The sequence below is a fragment of the Rousettus aegyptiacus genome, unplaced genomic scaffold (assembly GCF_014176215.1).
Source record: "Rousettus aegyptiacus isolate mRouAeg1 unplaced genomic scaffold, mRouAeg1.p scaffold_m13_p_9, whole genome shotgun sequence".
NCBI classification, from domain to species: domain Eukaryota; kingdom Metazoa; phylum Chordata; class Mammalia; order Chiroptera; family Pteropodidae; genus Rousettus; species Rousettus aegyptiacus.
The window spans coordinates 98,155,018-98,175,501 of record NW_023416312.1 but is presented as its reverse complement, the minus strand read 5'-3'; the positions used below and the strand labels follow the sequence as shown (position 1 = coordinate 98,175,501).

The 20,484-nt window shown below is 41.2% G+C and overlaps 1 protein-coding gene and 1 pseudogene across 6 annotated transcripts in view; both read right to left on the bottom strand.

The window, feature by feature from the left end:
- The window catches only part of MTM1 (myotubularin 1), a 90,658-nt gene that overhangs the window by 32,209 nt on the left and 37,965 nt on the right, over positions 1 to 20,484 (bottom strand). For all 6 annotated transcript variants that reach the window (XM_016123687.2, XM_016123689.2, XM_016123690.2 and 3 more), the window contains 2 exons: positions 19,345 to 19,455; positions 14,989 to 15,090 (listed from right to left, as the gene is read on the bottom strand). In XM_016123687.2, the coding sequence (XP_015979173.1) occupies positions 14,989 to 15,090; positions 19,345 to 19,455 (213 nt within the window). The remainder of the gene's footprint in view (positions 1 to 14,988; positions 15,091 to 19,344; positions 19,456 to 20,484) is intronic.
- Positions 87 to 204, bottom strand: LOC118607975 (annotated as a pseudogene).

The following is a 20,484-nucleotide window of genomic DNA, read 5'->3' as shown; positions in this document are numbered from 1 at the left end:
CTTAAAAATTTAGGGAACTGCTCACTAACTACTTGCTTTGTGATACACTTTGCAATGTTTGAACATGATTTTTTTTTTATTTTTAACGCCTACAGCACCTGGTATTCCAAGGTGGTCTTCCATCCAAGTACTAACCAGGTCTGACCCTGCTTAGCTTCTGAGATAAGACGGGATCAGACACGTTCAGGTGACATGGCTGTAGACTTGAACAGGAATTTAAGTGAGCACTGTATCCTAATTTGGTTTCTGAAACTGAAGATGTTTGTTTGCCTTTTTAAAAAGCTTCAACCTACCATGTAAGGCTGCAACCACGTAAAATTACCCCATTTTCAGTTTTAGATTACACTTAAGAAACAAGATCCCGTCATATTAAAAAAAAAAGGCTTTCATAAAGTTGGAAGAAAAAGCCTAAAAATGTGAAGGAAGAGTCACAGGAGGTAAAATTGGCAAAGTTTATAATTCCAAGTAACATCTTCATGCTAGACAGTGATTTCCACCTATTTCACATGACCTGACTCAGTAAGTTCATTCAAATAACTGCAGCAAAAGTAATTTAATCCAAAAATAGGACAAAAGTTTCATAGGTTAAGAACGGCTAGCACATAAATTACCATTTATATTTTTATGTAAATAATTTTCCAAGTCCTATTTCTACCAGTTTCCCTGGTTTAATAGTCCTTTAATACCACCACTACCTTCATATGTAAATGTACATATTCATTTATTCAGGAAAGGAACACAAAAGTACATTCAAAATGCCCTTTGAAACCACTTCAGAACAAATAGTTCCTTACTACCTGTCTATAATCATAATCATTTAAGACTGACATTTCTCAGGATTTGACCACTATACCTCTTCCCACTGTAATTTCTCTCCTGGCAATTTTGCCCACATTTATGTAAATAACGATTGTCATTTCCAGGCCTACCAAATAAACTTCTCCCCAAGCTAGAGCTCCAGGTCTTTGCAGCCACCTGCCTCCTAGATATCTATCTATATGAATACTCAGTTGTCCCCAAAGAAAGTTGCGCCAGTATATCCAAAATGGGATTCATGACCTCTCCCTCACTCCCCTTCTACATTCCCCATGTCGACCACTGGTCCCACCATTGACTTGATTATCCAGGCTGGATTCTTCCCTATCATAATATCCCCCTCATAACTATATTCATTCGATCAATCAATTGTACTGATCTTACCTGCTAGATCTTTCTCAAGTCCATTCTCTCCTGTCCATTGCCCTACTTCAAGCCCTCATTGTCATACACCTAGGTGATCAAACCATCCTCTGAAATGTTCTCCTGCCCGACTCTATCCACTCCGCATGCTGCAGCACAAGCAATCTTTTTGAAATAGAAACTGAATCATGTCACTTTCTTTCTTAAACCCCCCTCAACTTCAGATAAAAAGCAAAACTCCTTGGTGGGGCATGTGGGGCTCTGGAGGCTTTGGCCCAGCTTTCCCCTTCGGCACCATCTCTCACTGCTATACCCACGTGCACACCAACTCCAGACACCGACTCACATTCGGGTCCAGCCTGTGTCTGGCCTCCTCGCATCTGCTCATACTGTTCCTGCAGTCTGCCATATCGGCTTCTGCCTGGCCAGCACTCCTCGCCTTTCAGGATTTGCCTCCTCTAGGAAGCATCCCTTAGTTTCTACTCCCTTAACATCCTACCCATATGCATCTGTATCATATGCATCTCTGTCCACATCACCCAGGAAAACTGTGCTCCTTGGGTACAGGGAGTGGTACTGGCTCCCTGTGCCTTGCCAGGGGGTAGGCATTCTGTAAATGTCTATTGAGCAAAAAATAGGGAAGAAAGGAATGAAAAAGAAGCAAGGAGAGGCTGGACCTCCCAGACATTACAGCTTATAAAGCTTCAATAGTTAACTGAGAGTGTTACTGGTGTGTGAAGAGTGATTGACGCAAGAAAAGAAACGTTCAGAAATAAAACCAAATATATAGAGGAACTGGTGTGTGATAAAGGTGGTATTTCAAATCGGTCCACAAATGGTGTCGCAACAATAGGGGATGAAAGTGTTGGATCCATACCTTACACGGTAACCCTAAATAAATTTCAAATTTTCAAAAAGAAATTACAGTGTTAGAGAAATGTGGGATAATTCTTTTATAGCTCTGAGTGGGGAAGACCTTCCTATCTGGGATGTAAAACCCAGAAGTTATTTTTTAAAAGTGTGCAGACAAGAGCAATCTAGCAGGTCTGAGACTGTTCAAGTTCAAAAGGCCTGCTCGCATGGTTGACCCTTGACTGGCCTCTGGGGACCTGGATTTTGGGAGAGTTCTCACCATTCCCTAACTGGTGAAAGTGGTTTACGGTGCTCAACAATTTTATGCTGAAGCCCTGCTTTCTTTCTGGAAGTCTAGAATTTTGGCACGTGGTAGTCAGAGGCTGCCTAAGTGACCAGCCCCCAATAAAAACCCTGGGCACTTAGTGTTGTCACAATTCATTGCTGGGGAAATTAAGTGCATCCTGTGACACTCCGCTAGGACGGGACCCCGGAAGCGCATGCCTGGTTCCCCTCAGACTGCACCGCATGTGACATTTCTTTTTGCTGCAATAAATCACACTTGTGAGTACGACTATATGCTGAGTCCTGTGAGTTCTCCTAATGAATTATCGAACCTGGGCTGGTCTTAGGGATGCCCACTCACATATGCATGTGTGTGAGCATGCGTGTGAGCACACGCACACACACACACACACACACACACACACACACACCCCAGAAGAAAAAATGATAAATTCTCCCAAATAAATATTTTTAAAAATTCTTCATAGCAAAAGCAACCATAACAAAAGTCAAAAGGTATATATGGGAAAAATATTTGCAACCTGTAAGTCAGCATCACTACTACGTAAAGAGTTCCTACAACTAACAAGAAAAAGGTCAAAATCCCAAAAGAAAAATGGGCAGAAGATACAGAGAATGTAAAAATAGAAATACTAATAGCTCAAACTAAAAGAGATTCCATTTCAACCAAATAAGACAAGTATAAAATAAAACTATGCATCTATGTTTTCACCTATTAGCTTAGCAAAGATCAAAAAAAAAATTAGAAAGTATACCGGGATTGTGTGATAGGCAGAATAATGGCCTTCGAAGACGTCCATATCCTAATCGATGGGACCTGTGTTATGTTACCATACATGGCGAAGAGGAACTAAGGTTGCAGATGGCATTAAGATTGCTAAGCAACTGATTTTGAGACAGGGAGATTACCCTGATTTTCCAAGCGAGCCTAATGTAATCACAGAGGTCCTCAGAGGTGGAAGGAGGAGGCGGAAGGATCAGAAGCAGAGGAGGAGATGTGATGATGGAAGCAAAGTCAGAGTGACTGAAAGAATTTGACCCACTCTTGCTGGCTCTGAAGATGGAGGCAGAGGCCACAAGCCAAGGAACATAGTGGCCTCTGGAAGCTGGAAATGCGAAGAACAAATTCTCCCCTACAGTCTCCAGAAGAAACGCAGTCCTGTGGATGCCCTGATTTTAGCCCAGTGAGACCCTTTTTGGATTTCCTACCTCCAGGACTTCCATTTTTATAAGGCACTGAGTTTGTGGTGATTTGTTACGGCAGCTATAGAAACTAATATAGTTGGGAGGATGTCTGGAAACGGGCACTCTGACACTGTGTGTGGGAGTGAAAGCCAGTCCATCTCTCATAAAAGAGAACTTAGCAATATAATTCTACTTTTAAGAATTTATCCTACGATACATGTGAACCCATACAAAATGATGTATATGCAAGGTTATCCACTGCAGTAGTGTGTAGAAAAGCAAATGATTGGAAACAATCTCAATATGCATCAACAGAGGACAAAATAGATAAAGTGGGGGGCAGTCAACAGAGCAGTCATAAATAGAGGGAAGACGCCCACTCGTTAGGCACTACCTACTGGAGAACTGGAAAAGGGTATGTAAGTACCGAGATGCCTGCAGAGGTCTAAACTATCATTGGGTGGAAAGGAACAGGGTGAACACACTAGTTGTCTCTGAGGAGAGGAATGGGGTGGACGAAAGGTACTGGGAGGGAGGGAGGTACTTTTACTGTGCACCTGTCTTAGTCCAGGCTGCTCTAACTAAAGATCCCACAGACTGACTGGTTTAAAACGAAAAACATTTATTTCTCATGGTTCTAGGAGCCAGAAGTCCTAGATCGGAATGACAGCACGGTAGCATCCTGGTGAGGGCCTGCTTCCCACTTTACAGAGGGTAGCCTTCTTGCCATACATCGGACGGTGGAGAGATTGAACTCTTCCACAAGGGCACTTCCTCATCTTATAAAATGGCACTAATCCCATCATGGACTATGCACCATGACCTAATCACCTCCCAAAGGCCCCTCTTCCAAATACTATGACATTGAAGATTGGGGTTTCAACATATGATTTTGGGGAAACACAGACATTCGGTCTATGACAATACCCTTTTATCCCTCTCGAATTTTCAATCATGGGCATATACTAGCTATTTTAAAATTTTTAAAGCAAATGCTCGTTGAATAAGTGACCTTTCTAAAGAGCAGAATATTCTTATTGATGACTTGGTTGCTGCTAGTTCCTATTCATTCACTCTACTGATGTTAGCATATTCACTCAACAAACACCAAGGGCCAACAAAGTATCACTGGAGAAAAAATTAGTAAGACACAGCCACCGTCTTTAAGGAGTTAGGAACTCTCAAAAGGAGAGAGATGAGGGGAAGACAATTATTGATCGTGTAAAGAGGAAAGTGGCAAATGCCATGAACAGAATACATAAAGCAGTACGGGGCTCCAGAGAAGGCCGAGGTTACTTCTGGACAGATGAGCCTGGCAGGATAAGACAACTTTGGCCATGATGACAATGATGATGATAAAAAGCCACAAACGGAAGCCAGACTCAGAGAATATGTGGCCATCAGCAAACACCTTAGTCTCACCACCAGAGTACAGGAAGGGTTAAAAAAAAGGAGCCTGTTGGGAGGTGGGGCTGCACTGTGAAGGAGACAGAGGTTCACATTTACACTGACAGAGAGGCAAGAACCACTTAAGTTTTGGGGGCAAAGGAACGAGACGTTCGGTGCTGTATCCTAGGAGGTCAATCTGACAGAAGGCACATGTGGGGCAGACTGGAAAAGAGAACAGAGGTAGGAAAACATCATCCCAACAGCTAAGAAGAAAAAAGAGGAAAGTCTGAGGAAGAAGAATCCCCCAGATAGAGTCAATGTCAAGGTAATGGAAATCTTCTGATAGCTTTGATTTAGGAGGAGGAAGAGGAGGAGGAGGACAAGGAGGAGAGGGGACATACCACCAGAGAAACTGGGAGCAGAGGAGTACGTTTGGGGGAAAGATGACAGATCCATTTTAAACAAACTTGTAGGTGTCAGTTGAAGTTATATAGTAGCTGAAGGGAAATATGAAGCTATGGATTTGGCAGTCACGCTCAGAAAGGCAATGCTGGTAGACACGAGAGTGAGAGAGATTGCTGAGGGGGGAGTTTAGAGCAAGAAGGAGGCGGAGAATGGACTTTTCTAGGAAACACAGACAGCAGAAGAAAGCAGAGAAACAAGAAAAGAAGTGAGAGGGGTAGGCGGGCTGGAGGATTTAGGTCTCAGGAACCACAGGAAGGGGTGTCTAGAAGCATAATGGTCTATGTGCTCTATGACATCCACTGAAAACGTCTAAAAATGCTGTTTAAAACAGACCTTTTTTAAAAAACGCACTAATGAAGGCTCCTATACGTGCGAGGCATTGTGTTATGTATATTTACCTTCTCACTTGATCTTTTTTAAAGGTGCATTTATTGGTTGCTCAAAGGTTTTTTGTTTCTTTGTTTGCATAGGTTCACTAAGTCTGTAAATAGAGTATATAGGATATGTTTTTGTTTTGACTTTACGTTTATACTGATTATTGACTCTTTTATCCAGCACACTCACTAGTCTTTTAGTGTATTATTTTGCTTTTCTTAGAACTTCTAGTATTCTACGGTGTCACCTATGAATGATGCCAAATTTCCTATTCTACTAAAAAGTTGTACTGCTTATGCCATTACTATGTCTTACTGCATTACTCAGAATTGCAAAAACAATGCTGACTAATAGTAGCAGTAGTAGTCGTTATTTTTTTTCTGATTTTATTGTTAATGTTCTGAAAGCTTCGCTGTTAATTTTATTGTTTGCTATTGTGTTCAATAGTCTTTATCACACTGAAAGTTTTCTTTAAGCGTATTTTACATTGATTTTTTTAAATAAAAACAGAAGTGGCTCTTTTACACTTTTAACTACTTCAATGTGTATTATTTCACTTTTCTTATTTCTAAAATTCTACATTATTATTTTCTTAATAAGACTTACTAGTAGTTTGATATTTTGTGTTTTTTCTAAGAAATTTATGTTTTACTATTATTTATATTTTATGTGTTATTTGTTGACTTTGTCTTTTCTCTTGAATTAATTTCACCCTGTACTGCTATTTACAAATTTTCCTCACATTTTCTTTCGATTCGTTTTGTTCTTTTCCCTTTTTAGTTTCTTAAATCTTGCCTTTTCTTTTCGATTTTTATTTTTTTTAACAATAAAAGCATTTATGTCTACCAAAAAAAATGCGCTAATGAGCTGGCTAGGGAGGAATACACACTCAGAAGCCAGAGAGTGACTGCTAACAGGAATGCAGACAACAAGAGCAGTGCATTGGCTTTTACCTTTCGAGAGAGTGGGAGTGGTGAGCAGTGGGACGATGGGTCCTGAAGTGAGTGGCTGCTGACGGGGTGCAGGCAGGCAGTGAACGTTCTGCTTCAGGGGATAGCCCAGCTGGGACCACAGCTCCAGGAGACGGGGGAGAAGGGAGAAGAAGCGAGGAGGCCGTTGTTACTGAAAGGCTAGGGGCAGTGAGGGCAGGAGGGAGGCGGACAGACAGACAGACAGACACAGAGACAAAAAGAGAAGAGGGCCAAGTCTTGAAGGAAGCAGGAAGGGAGGAGATTTAGAAGCATGATTCGACCCTCAATTAGCCAAGATGATTGTTTATTCAAGAAAAAAAAAGTCTGGTCAAACAGAAAATAGAGAACTAAGACATACTTCAGTCCTAAGGCCACATCGAGGCTGAAAAGCAGGGTGTGTGTGCGTGTAAGTGAGCGTACAGCATTGCTTCTTATTTCAATGCCCATCTGAAAATGAGCTATTCTCTTTTATCTACTAATTCTGTAATTGGCCTACAAAGTAAGAGACCACTACATTTCGGTCTGATTTAAAACCTCAAAGCCATTTATAAAAATGTCCCCATTTCTGAACTAAAAAAGGAAGGCACAGGGAAAAGTACTCTATGTGCTTAATTCTCTACTTGTAGAATCGCATGTACTACTCATTGAAATGATCAAAAAAGATGTACACCTCCTTAACCCACTTTAGTGTAATTTTTATGTCATTATTGGAAAAAGCAGGCAGAAGTGGAGTAGAAGAAGAGAAGACACGAGGTGGAGATGGTACAGTGCTTAGGCCGTACGACGAGGTTTGATGTGGTTCACCGAAGCTACGCAAAAAGAAATAAGCAAAAGGTTGTGAAAAGAAAATGCAGCAGCAACCAACACCTGCGAATGGAGATGGGCTGTCCGCTCAAAGGTGCTGCTGTTCCGAAGACACTGCTCCCAGTCTCTGCATACAAAGCACTCTGCCATGAGTCACGGAAGGCTGCTAGTCTCCACGGAAAAGGCCTTGCAACCCAGTTGCTTCTCTCTTGAAATCACAGCCAGCTAGTCGTCTCCTGTGCCTATTTCTGCCACCCATAAGAAGGTCAAATTTAGCAAAACGACAACAAAATAAAAACGCCAAAAAACTTTGCGGCTATATGACTGCGATTCACCTCGTAGAATAACAAGTAGGAGATACTGTAATGCTGAAGATGCTTGATCTAGAATGGTACAGAAAACTGCAAAAGCGCTGGAACACAGATCTCAATGAGCCATGCCACCCTGAAAGCAGCAGGCCGGCTCGGGGTCAAAACATGAAAAGAAAGAAATGGAAAATAGTGTCTGAAGAATTCTGTTTACATGTCACTGCTGCCCATCTTTCACAATTCTAGTTAAGATGCTTTCTGAATATAATGCTCTGAAATTTAAGAGTTTCAACTAATCCTTTATCAAGGTACAACCAATGGTTTGTTAATAAGGTTACTTACTGACCTTTATAAATATAGCATCTTTCTTTTAAAAGGGCCTAAAGAGTCCCACATATAATCACAATTAGTTTATTAATATTCCTGGGGAAAAAAAGTGTGTTGGGATAATCATCCTTTATTCTTTGCGCCTGCTGGGAAAATGGCACGCTATTAACAGAACAGCTGACATTTTCGGGGCACTTATTGCATGTCAGACACTGTTATACACACCTTACATTTAATCCTGACAAAAACCCTATGGGGTTGAAACTGTTATATCCATTACAGATGAGAATACTAAAGTGCGTGTTATGTGACTTTCAAAGTCACCAAAGAGGTAAGTGACTGAGCTAGATTCAGACATGGGCCACTGGTTCTATGGCAGGACTCAGAACCACACATCAGAAGGGCCCTGCAGACAGGTTTTTTTCACTGGGCCTCCCTCAGCTCCAGCAGAAGAAAACCTGGCAGCCGGGTCTCTGGCTCTATTTCTTCTAGCTCTACACTTCCCTCATGTGAGGCTACGTCTCATGAGTTCAGTCACAAACTCAAGCCCTTCACTTAGACAAAATTCAGGAAAATGTATTCGTGCCTATAGCTGTAAAAATAGACTGAAGGGATTTATTAATGTCTAAATTAACTGAAAATGCATTTCATTCTACATATTCTACTATTATCTAAAACTATTTTGCAAACCTTCTAGGCCAGGGGTCCTCAAACTCCAGGTCATGGACCAATACTAGTCCGTGGCCTGTTAGGAACTGGGCCACATGGCAAGAGGTGAGAGAAACATCACAGTATTTGCAGCCACGTCACCGTCTCGGCTCTGCCTCAGATCATCATGCGTTAGATCTCACAGGAGCACCGGTCCCTGGTGCCAAAAAGGTTGGAGACCACTGAGCTTGACCATGCTTAACAGAAAGCTATACACTTCACATCATGACCCAGACGTATGCACCCACATATAGATAAGTGACAGAAATGTTTCACGGAACCATACTTATCCATATTGAGTGACATGCTCTTAATTTTTTCTCTCCTATTCCATTTTAAAATGCTGGTTGAAACCTAGTAAACTGACTTCATGATGAAAATAGGCTAGGATTCAGTTTTTAAAACAACTCACCCGAAATTTATATTATCTGTGATTATCTCATCTGAGTAAAAAATGAGCAAACAAACAAACAAAAAGAAATCAATGAAGGAGGAACTTTGGCATTGAACGTACCACCCCAACAATCAAATCCTATTTTTCTATAGCACTATCAGGCTCTATTCCCCCATATTCGATTTATGTTCCTGCCTTTAAAAACTTATGATAATATCAGAAGCATTGTCACATTTCTTATTATAAAAATGTATCATTTACTCAGACTTAGTATTGAGGTACAATACGGCTTGAGAAACTAAGCAAAAATCAAACAAGAAATTAAGTGTTTTCGCTGCAGTAGAAAATGTTATCTAAACAATTTTTAAGCCTTCCTGGATTGACAGAATGCAAAAACAATCAACTTAATGGTTTGAGGTCGACTCTGTGTGGCTAAGCTGCTCAAGTTCAATTCAAAGTTTAAATCCCAACATGAACACACTGAGTGGTGAAAATACTAATGGGGAAGGAGGCAAGAGAGAGCCAAAGGGGTGGTCTGGAAGAAAAAAGCCCACTCATACACTATTCACCCCACGGCTGGATTCAGAACCCACATCTCTTGGCTTCCAGATACTAGTGCATGTGTATGACAGCAAGCTCGCTTCTGATTTCAAATGCTAATAAAAACCACTGAGATAATTTACAGCTGATTGAATGGTTTCAATAATATTAACAAAGTGATATTTTTCAAGCAGGGCCTTTTGTATTGTTCAATGCAATCAGGCTTAGATTACGCTTCCAGGAAATCCCTTTTTGGCACACTCTCGCATTCCCTACTGTGGCAGTTTGGAAACTTTTCTTCCCCTCCTGTCTCAGAGGAATAATTGTCCCTTCTCCTTTCCAACTACCCGGCAAACTTGGTGTAAGCCCATCCCCCTCTGCCTTCCCCAGGATCCTGCTCAAGAAAGGATCCCTTCTCTTTTTTGCCTTGAAAAGAGGCAAGACTCCCTTCCCCTACCCACAAATATATTCATTCATCTCTCTCAGATTCTTAAAAAAAAACACGCTTCTTTCCTCAACCTGGCTGCTACCACCACTTTTTCCTTTAAACACCACCTATTCTCTCTTTAAACCCTGACACACTGGCTTCTGTCCCCTCCACTCAGGTCATTTTCCAGATTCAAAGAAGTTCAACAAATATATGCCAGGCACTGTACTGGACACCAGGGACACGAAGGAAAGGCCCCCACCTCAAGCAGTTCAGTTAGGGGGTCTGGTCGCCAGAGTGCTCACAATCATCCAATCTAAAGGATTCTCCCCGACTCTCGCAGCATCACACACTCACAACCATCCCTTAAGCCTCTCTGCCCTTGGCCCTCTGCAGCTTGTAGGGGGTGAAGGTAGAAAAGGAGCCAGCAAAGTGAATGAGAATGCTTAGAGATGAAAGCAAATCTGTGGGGTGTGGTCTAACTAAAAGCAAATAGTTCATTTTCAGATGGGAAATGAAATGAGAAGCAATGCCAAGTGTGTGCGCGCACACGCTCGTACACACCTGCTTTTCAGCCTAGATGTGGCCTTAGGACCACCAGTGTCGTAGTTCAGCACTCTGGACCTCTCGCCTGGCCCTCTCACCCCGCCTCCTGGGCATCAGGAGCTCTTCTCCTGTCTATTCTGTGACACTGTATTCAGTCCTCTCACTTATTTCAAAACCTTCGGTGGTCTCTGCTACTTCCCAAAGTACAAACTCCTTATGCTACTGAGGTTCCCCACTGGATGACCCCAGAGTCCCTCCTCCTCCCTACACTCCAGGCCAACAGCACTGGCTACCCTGATAAACACCCTGCAACACTCTCAGCTTTCCATCTGCTGTGCTGAGGGGCGGGGTCTTTCCTCTGCCTGAAATTCTACTTCCTCCACCATCGTCAGCCACTGGAAATGACCACCCTTCAAGGCCCAACCTAAATGACTATGCAGGCTTTTCCGATCTGGGTTGGATGACTTCTCTTCTTCCTGAGAATCCCGAATGGATTGCTCTGCATTTCTCTTACAGCACTGAATGTAAACTATCCTATGGTGGGGTTGTACACGTTTGCCATATCACTTCTGTCACATCCCTGCATGAGACCAAGTATGGTTCACCCTGCACTCCTCTTCCTCTGATGCCACTACTGCTCCCCGATACCACCCAACACAATACTTTGAAACGAACTCGATTTCTGAAACACTTGAATAGCAGTGACTGATATTCCAGAAGCCATGTCAGTAGCTTGTCTGTTTTTGTCTGTATCTTATATTGTTTCTGTGTCTACTTAAAAAAAAATGAATTTTAGTGGTTAAAACCCAGAGACTGTAATTTTCCAAAATTTTGTGTGAACAAGTCAGTTGACATTTTTTCCTCCAGTTTGTCACTTTATTGACTTCTTAAAGGAAAAAGTAGGGATTCCTAGCATGGAAATGAAAAATAAGGCAAAGTATCATAGACTTGAGAAGTCAACCCCTCTGTGGACCAATCCAGTGACAGCGACCTGGGATCTTAGGCTCTGGTGCTACCTACTGATATCCATCTCATTCGTTTCCCTGTAATGGATTTCCCCTTCATTTTCTACTAAACCTCAGATCAATAAAAAAGCCATTATTATACAGTTTCCATGCAGAAGTCATTATGCTGAGGTTGGAGAGATAAAAAAAAAAAAAAGCTGATCCCCCACCCTGAGAAGCTCACAGCATACCAGGGGGCACGGGCAATTACTAGTTATTATATAAGGCAAACTGAGATAAGACTCTGCAAGAATGACCGACCAAGTCAAACGAAGGAGAGGTGAGATGAGCTCTGATCAGGGGAATGCACATGGCGTGGAAAAGGACCTAGGACTGAGCAAGATGGTGGAGGATGGGCTTTAAAGAGACGAGGGGACTGTAGGTGAATGGGATAGGAAAACCAAAGACTTTGAGTCAAGAAAGTTCTATGTACTCCAGAGGAACATAGTTCCCTGTCAGTTTGGAGTACAGGATGTAAGCCATGGAAGTCACTGAGGATTGTTTTTGTGCGGAATAGGACACGGAGTGACATGATCATACACTTAAACTTTAAAAAACTGGCAGCATTGTGTAAAATATGTTGGAAGGGGAGGAAATGGAAAGAAGAGAAGTCAGTTGGGAAGCATGGTTTAAATTAGAAAGCACAAGTAGAAATGAGAAGAAATATTTATAAGTTACTAATAAATAGAACCTATAGGATTTGGAACTCGAACTGATGTGGCCACGGGAGAAGAATAAGAAAGCTGACAGCAAGTTCTCGAACCTGAGCAACTGTTGCTCATCTAAATTAAGGGACGCGTAGGCCGAAGAATAGGTCTTGTGAACTGCGAAGAGGTTAGGGAGACACGAGCTTGTAATCCTCATGGACTTCCAGAGGAAGATATTTAAGACTTAGGCTTGTTAGATTCAGTTAAGGCCAATGTCGAGACTAGATTTAGAAATTACCTGTAAAGCAGTGGCAGCTTAAGCTATGGGACTATATGAAACCATGAAGACAAAGGAGTAACATGAGAACAGGGTTTACAGTCACCACTGACGAGATGTTTATCTTTAAGAAAAAGACAGAGATGGTGTGGACTGGGAAGGAATAGTCAAGATGGTAGAGGAACGCCGAAACCAAGACTTGCCAGAGGGTGGTCAAAACTGTTGAATGCCAGGGACAGAGAAACAGAATGAAGATTGAAGCGAGGGGCTCGGTTTGGCTAGTAAGAGATCCTGAGTTCCAAGAAGTTACCTGCAGTAAAGCTAGATACTTGAATGGATTGGAGGAATGAATGAACTGGAGATGATGACGGACCAGAATAGTCTTTCCAGAAGTCTGGATTCAAGTGAGAGATGGGACACTAGTCTAGGGGAGAGCTGGTCTGACGCTTGACTTCTTTTTTTTTAGGGGAGTAAACCCTAAAAGAGGCAGAAGATGACAGAGAAGGAGGATGGGCAATCTAAAAAGATCTTACAGGAGTCAGACTGGGCCTTAGCTTCTTCGAACTCTTGTGAGCCATTATTCATGTTTCTGATAATTTAGGGCCACTTTTGTAAAACCCAAGGCGGAACACTGTCCCTGACTTAATTTTCATGAAGCAGACTTATCATCTCACTTTCATAATATTTTCCAAGATGCGTTCCCATAAAACTCTTTTTATCCTTATAGTTAAAAAGTTAATAGTGAGATAGCATTTAAATCACATATTTAATCAAAAACTGAGAAAAGGCTGAAAATGTATTCAACTCTATGATATCACTGCATTTGTTTTAAGCATTACATTTGAATCTATAATCAACACATGACTCATGCTGAGTACTTCATATCCTGCTAGAACTCCGCAGTCTTTGTATAATTGTCCTTTTTATCAACCATGAATTTCCTTTAACTGAAACAACTGCTGACGAAATTTGCGCATAGAGAAGTCTTGTCTCCTAAAAAAAAAATCTGAGGCGTTTATTGCAAATTAATTAATTAATTAACAGACGGCCATAGGAAGAAGAGCTACATTACAAAGCAGTTCTTCTATTCGATGATCTCTTTCTCACCGTCAGTCTAGCCAACAGCATATTTATCCTATACCTAAAATAATAGTGTGTGTAAATTATGTATATATAATATATATATATTATATATGTACACACACATATATTATATATGATATATATAATATATCACATATATCATATATAATATATATTATGATATATATAATATATATCATATATAATATCATATACATATAATTTCCTTGCTTAGCCCTTAGCAATAATAGTGTGTGTAAATTATGTATATATTATATATTATATACATTATATAAAATATATATATAATTCCCTTGCTTAGCCCTTAGCAGGTGTTTGTCTCCACATTTGTTATCAGGAGTCAAGCAGAGGAAGAGAGGGGTAAGAAGATGTAAGCAAGGAAGGATGGAATAAAAGAAGGCAAGACCAAGGCAGAATACAAAGATTGTTTTAAGAGCAAGATGTCTGGAAAGCTTTATTTTGATCACATGGTAAAATGATGTTAAGATTACTCAAACAGTTTGGTGAAGAGGAAGAAAAAATTGTAGGTAGACACATCGCACATCTTGTTATGGATGAAATTACAGACTTAAATAATCAAATGCACACATAAGTCTGTCCTGCCAAATATGCACTACATGGCATCAAATGACATTTAAGGGTTATTCTTCAAAAAAAAAAGTAAGCCTGCCTTATTCAGCAACTGCCTGAAGTATCTGTACAATGTATCAGAATTTTAGAAGCGCATTCGCTCAAATGGCATTTAGGCTCACTTATAACTGGTGCCACAAAATTCTGACACGCGCTGCACGTTCGCTCCCAAGGTAAGAGCAACAACCTCTGGGATGTAGCTTCACAGTGTGGCGCTGAGGCCCCCATGGCCCACCTCACTACCTCATGCCTTTTGCAGAGGGCCAGCCAGAGCTGAGGGCATGCTCAGGGTGGGACGGCGCAAGCTGTTTCAGGTCAAGCTCCCAGGCCCACGCGGGGCTCCGAGCACCTCGAGGCCCACACTGCAGTCGCCTGGGTTGAGTCATCTCGCTCAGACCAGAAGAGGAGTGGCCTACTCCATCTGGGAACACTTCGGTCATCTATGGTAAACACCCTCGCGTACACATCACACTAAGATGTGCAGTGGAGAGTCTAAGAATGAGGGGACACCCGAGAACGTTCAGATGCTGACGAGAACCCTGGAATTTACCAGACTGTGGGCCAGAGGGAAGGCGTATTTCGTGAGGGTGTCAAACATATCTCTTCTGCTGTGGCCTTCTTGTTTCAGTGCGAACCTCAGGTTTCTCATGTCCTAGGGGGCAGAGGAGAAATGTGACACTTCAGTCTTCAAATAAAGTCACATTCATTACCCCCCCCCAAAAAAAAAATCTATTTAACTAAGAGAGTAGAAGATTCACTTACCTGGAAGGGAATTAATCTAAATTACTATGGAAATTACTTTGTTTTGTGTGATGTTTTGAATTATCCATTTGAGAACCCCTGAAAACATCCCATCAGACTCATGAATGTAAAAACAAAGCAACAAGTGCTAAAGAGAAGACACGGCTGAAATTCATTTTATGAAAGGACAAATCGAACCTTGCCTTGCACATCATCTACTGTGTCTATCCACTTTAACTGGTCTCTGGAGTGTTTTTAATTATAGAACTATATTTTATAAGTGGTACTTTTCAAATGTGTATCTGCTATCAAACATAATCTCAAAATGGTCAAACATATCATTAAAATACAGAAACTCTCTCCTTCTCTTTCTCCCCTCATGAATTTAAAGTCTTATTCTTAAAAATTAGGACATGACTGGCATTTTAAGTTCATATACAAGTAATGCAACATATTCTCACTACACGATTTTACTTTCGCAGAGTTCTATGTAAACCACATTCAAGTGTTCCACATTAGGAGTGACTACGCTTCCAAGAACTAAAAATGAACGCTCAAAACCAGATTTACGGGTAGATTCTAAAACATATCTTTTTAATAAGCAGGAAAACTTTCTTTTAAATCAAATCCAAACAAAATAAGTTCCCTTAAATATCAGTTTGTATTTTACATCGAAATAACATTCTATCTTATTTTCAAAACTAGAGAGTTTAGATGTCTCTTAAATCAATCCTGACATTAATTATGTTATATTGTGCACTGCACTTTCAATCAGCAAAAAATGAGCACTGTGCTTGACTCTGGGGATGCGGATCCTCAGGAGTGAGACAGATCCGGTCCCTGCTGTCTTGGGTGTCACTATCTTCATATTTTTCAAAGTGCCTTTTTTATTTATTATCTCAAGAGCACTCTTAAAGCTTCATGAGTCTTTGATGTGAAGGATCGGCAAAGTCCTTGCCATATATAAGACATCCCAAAATGCGAATGGCAGCAAAAGAAGCAGGAAGAACCAGACTCTAAGACCTCTAACGAACGACTCACGATTGATCATTCTGCATGCAGATGGCATCTATTGGGCCTTGCCAGCTCCAGGAGTCTGTGCTTTTGTTTTTAAAAGCAGTAATTGAATAAAACCCAAAAACTGATTTACAACATATTTCAAGAAAACTGGAATATTAGTTGTTGGCTCATGATGCCAAGCACTAGTCCTAAGCAGAAGAAAAAAACCATTTCGATAAGATGATATGCTTTTCAAGGGTTTGCCATGAGCCAAGAGGACAGCCCTGGATAGCCAAGGTGTCTCAGGGCTCAAAGAGCTGTGAGGAACTTTCTTCCTAACAGCCTTGGGTTAGATGATAACTCTGTAACTTCATTCTCTTAACCACTGGGCTTTTAGATCATTTTTAGATAAATATTTATTTATATCTATCAGTGACTCCAGCAACTACTTTCAACGTGCCAAAGCATAAGTGATTCAAGAATTTATTTTTTTGCCATTAGATGTAGTTGTAATTAAAGGACAGAAAGAACTACTACCTCATCTTGCCAACAGGAAAACTGAAGTGGAAAAGGCAAATGACTCACAGGCAGCAGATCTGCATGTTTGTAACAGAAATCTGAGCATGCATTAACTGGTAAGTTCCACCTGGTCTCCTTAGAGCCCACTTCATCAGGGAAGGACACCTGGGAGAGAGCCTTGTGGTATAAGAGTCTCACGGATAGACCTTCGGCCCATTTACCAACTGGATCACAGGGGAATGTGCCAAGCCTCACTATAATAAATGAGTCAAAGGAAACACAACCCCCTTTGCAATAACACTAAAGGGCTGACTGATCGAGGCACCATTTGCAGAATACATTTCTAAAGAAACAACACCATCACTGCTGACTTCAAAATACCACATTGTGAGATCCGGGCGGTCAGAATTCACATGTTTTGAGCTATCTTCACTTCTGCTGCTGGCCAACACCTACTGGGTCGTATATCCACCACGCGAAAGCCACTATAGGCAAACAGAAATCCTCATGTTCAGAGATGGTAGAAGCAAATGTGTAAGAGTTACAAGTACTTGCTTCAGCAGAGAAACACAGCTGTATTACGGTTACTGGCTGGAGATGACAGCTGACCTACGGAGGCAGGAGAGCAAGGCTTCATCCCACCGGAGCAGATCCCCTTTTATCAACGTCAGGTCTGTTACTGAGAAAATGAAATTTGACCCCCATGAAATTGGTGTTTCCAGGAAAATGAGTTGAAAAGTTGTGTTACAACACTGTTTTCAGCTGTTGTCTTTGAACTCAGCGCTAATTCCAAGAAATACATATGTGACGTTTGAGAATTGTGCCTGGTGAGGTGTTCCTAAGCCCTTTGTTCTCAGAATAAACAGTCGAAGGGTACGAGTATGCTTTCTCTCATCAATTTGAGGAAGATTAATATTTAAATACAAGTTTTTCCTATTGATAAGGCAAGAGATAGAACTCGTTAAAAACTCAGCATGAAAGTCACTTCAAAATCATCAAAGTAGCAACCTCACATTTTCCATTGAGTATTGTAATATAACAATCTACTCCCATGGACTCTTTCACACAAAATGCAAAAACTTTCCTTAAAAGTAAAATCCCCATATCTCTAGGACCCAAAGGGAAGAAAGTAGCTGGGATCTTAGGTTAAGGCATTAAGGGAGCTTGGATTAAAATGAAAAAAAAAGGCAAGGTGGGCAGTAATGGAGAATTTCAATGCAAGTCTAATAATGACATAATTCTTTGGTTTCTGATAAAGTGTACTAGTCTTGATCTTTTATAAACCAAACATCAAAAAAACTGTATTGTATTTATAATACAAACAAAACTATAGGAGATTGATTTTAAGATATCTCAGTGCATGAGACTAGGAAGAGACTCGGGTTTTCCTTCTGGCTCTCCCATCGGCTTGGGCAACCCTGGGCAAGTCCTCTCGTTTAGCAAAGGCCTCACTTCCTCATTCATAGCCTGAAGCACTTAGACTGACCAGGAGTCACCAGACTTCAGCCCTGGTCAGTCTTTGTGTGGTCTTCGATCTAAGATTTTTTTTTACATTTTAAAAGGATTAAAACCACAAACAAACAAACAAACAAACAAAGCAGCATGTATGACAGAGATGCTATGGGTCTCCAAAACCTAAAATATTTGTTTTCGGGTCCTTTACAGAAAAAGTGTGCCAACCCCTGCACTAGACCGATAGTTCGGAGTCACTGGAGACATCTGAGAGTCTCAGCCTTCTGTGATCCAACAGAAATGATTTTACAGTAGGATTTGGGGTAGAACCCAAAGATCTACATTTTTAAAAAGGTATTTCCGGTTACCCTCATGCATATCTAGGCATGAGATCCGATGTGACGATGTGACAGGTGACCTCTAAGCTCCTCTAGCTCTTTCTAGGATTGGGCATTCTTCTACAGATTGTAGTCTTCTGACACTCAACACCTGAAAAACAAGTTTTCCCTGTTGTTGGCAAAATGATTACCTCACTGTATTTAGATCCCAACTTTGGTTGGGCAATCTAACCTAAGTTACCTAACTCTTCTTATCCTAGGGCTCCTCATCTATCAAATGGGGACAGACGTCACTGTCCATCTCAGAGGGATGTCCTGAGGATAGCATGCAAACTACCTAGGCTGTGTTTGGACCAATATATGGTTGTTGTTATAACTAATTAGGCTTTATCCTTAAATCTCAGCCACATACCATGCCAAAACAAAATGTTATGTTAGGCCACTACCTCTGAAAACTACCTGACCAAAGTTAGAAAGGCTGTAAGAAGCACATGTCCTGTTTACAGAGGACAAATTCTCTTGTATTTCTCCTTTTCACAGTGTGAAGGTATCTAGCTGGTAACACGGCTCATGAAAGAACAGCAGGAGCGGAACTGGGCACGAACTAAAAAGTATAGAATTTTACTTAGAAAGTTTTCTTCCTACTCGGTCAAGCTGAGTAAATGACCAGTTTGAGTCCTCACAGTCGGTGACAACAGCAGGTCCTTTTACAAGGACTATTTCCCCAGGAGGTTTTGGAAAGCTTGATTGTGAGAGAAGGACATGGGTCTTTGTTTTTGTTAACCCACATTAACTTTTACTTCTAATTTAAACTCTAATGTGCTATTTTTTGCGTAAGAAAGGACTGAATCTCTTACTTTACAAGTAATATCTAGACCATAGGAATTTTCTCCTCTACTTGTCGCGCCTCCCATTTTTTCAATTCTTGAGATCACACCGAGAGGAACATCAAGTATTAGGGCAGAATCCTGTAATGGACAAAAATACAAAAGTCAGCATTTCTGTCAGTATAATTAAAACAGCAAAAATAAACTAAAAGCAACTATATGCGTTCAGGGTGTTTTTACGTTGGCCCTTTTACCAATTTTTATGAACAAAAATATGATCTAGATCACACAGGAAAGAGCAAGCATTAAAATAATCAGTTATGCGACCAAAATGCATCCCCTAAAAATGTGCCGTTCTACATTGTTCACAAGATGAAGACTAAACTTCTTGGCACACAATTCAAGGGCCCCATGGTGTCTGCAGGCTTTGCTCCCATGACATCACCGTTCTTCAAATATGTCATCTACAGTCAGACTTATGTGTTTTGTGCAGCATCCCCTTTGCCTAGGATGATCTATTTTTCTAAACTACCAAAATTCTTCCCGTGGCTTAAACCTTGCCTCGACAAAGCATCACCTCTGATGAAGCCCTGCCTTCCAATCAGATCAGACGGAATTGACGACTCCCTCTTCCGAAGTTCAGCAACACTTGACTCAGGCTGCTGTTAGACCACTCACTTCACTCTATCTTGTTACCATGAATTTCCATGTCTGTGTTTCCCCACCGGAAGCCAAACATCTGGAAGTCGTGCCTCTCTTAGGCATGAATGCACTTCCCAAAGTGGAAGGGCCTGAATGCACAGCAACACTTCTCCATCGTTTCTTATCCAATGCTGGCTGCAAGGGGTCCATAAGACTGCCGGCATGACAGAATCACATTGGCGAAGTCACACCACAATCCTCGCGACAAGATAACAGCAGCTGCCACATAGGAAATGTCTCGTCTGAGCCAGGTACTGCAACACAGGCTTGGCGTGCATCATCTCATTTTATCCTTGCACCTGTTCTGGACACAGGTGAAGTACTCCCATTTCTGAACGTGGCAACCAAGGCTTTAAAAAGCTTCAGTAACTTGCTTAGTAAACATGGGGAAGTTTCTGAGGTTCAAGTTGAGGTCTGGGAACACGCATCAAAACAGCCATAAAGATAATATGACCCTTTGACGCCATA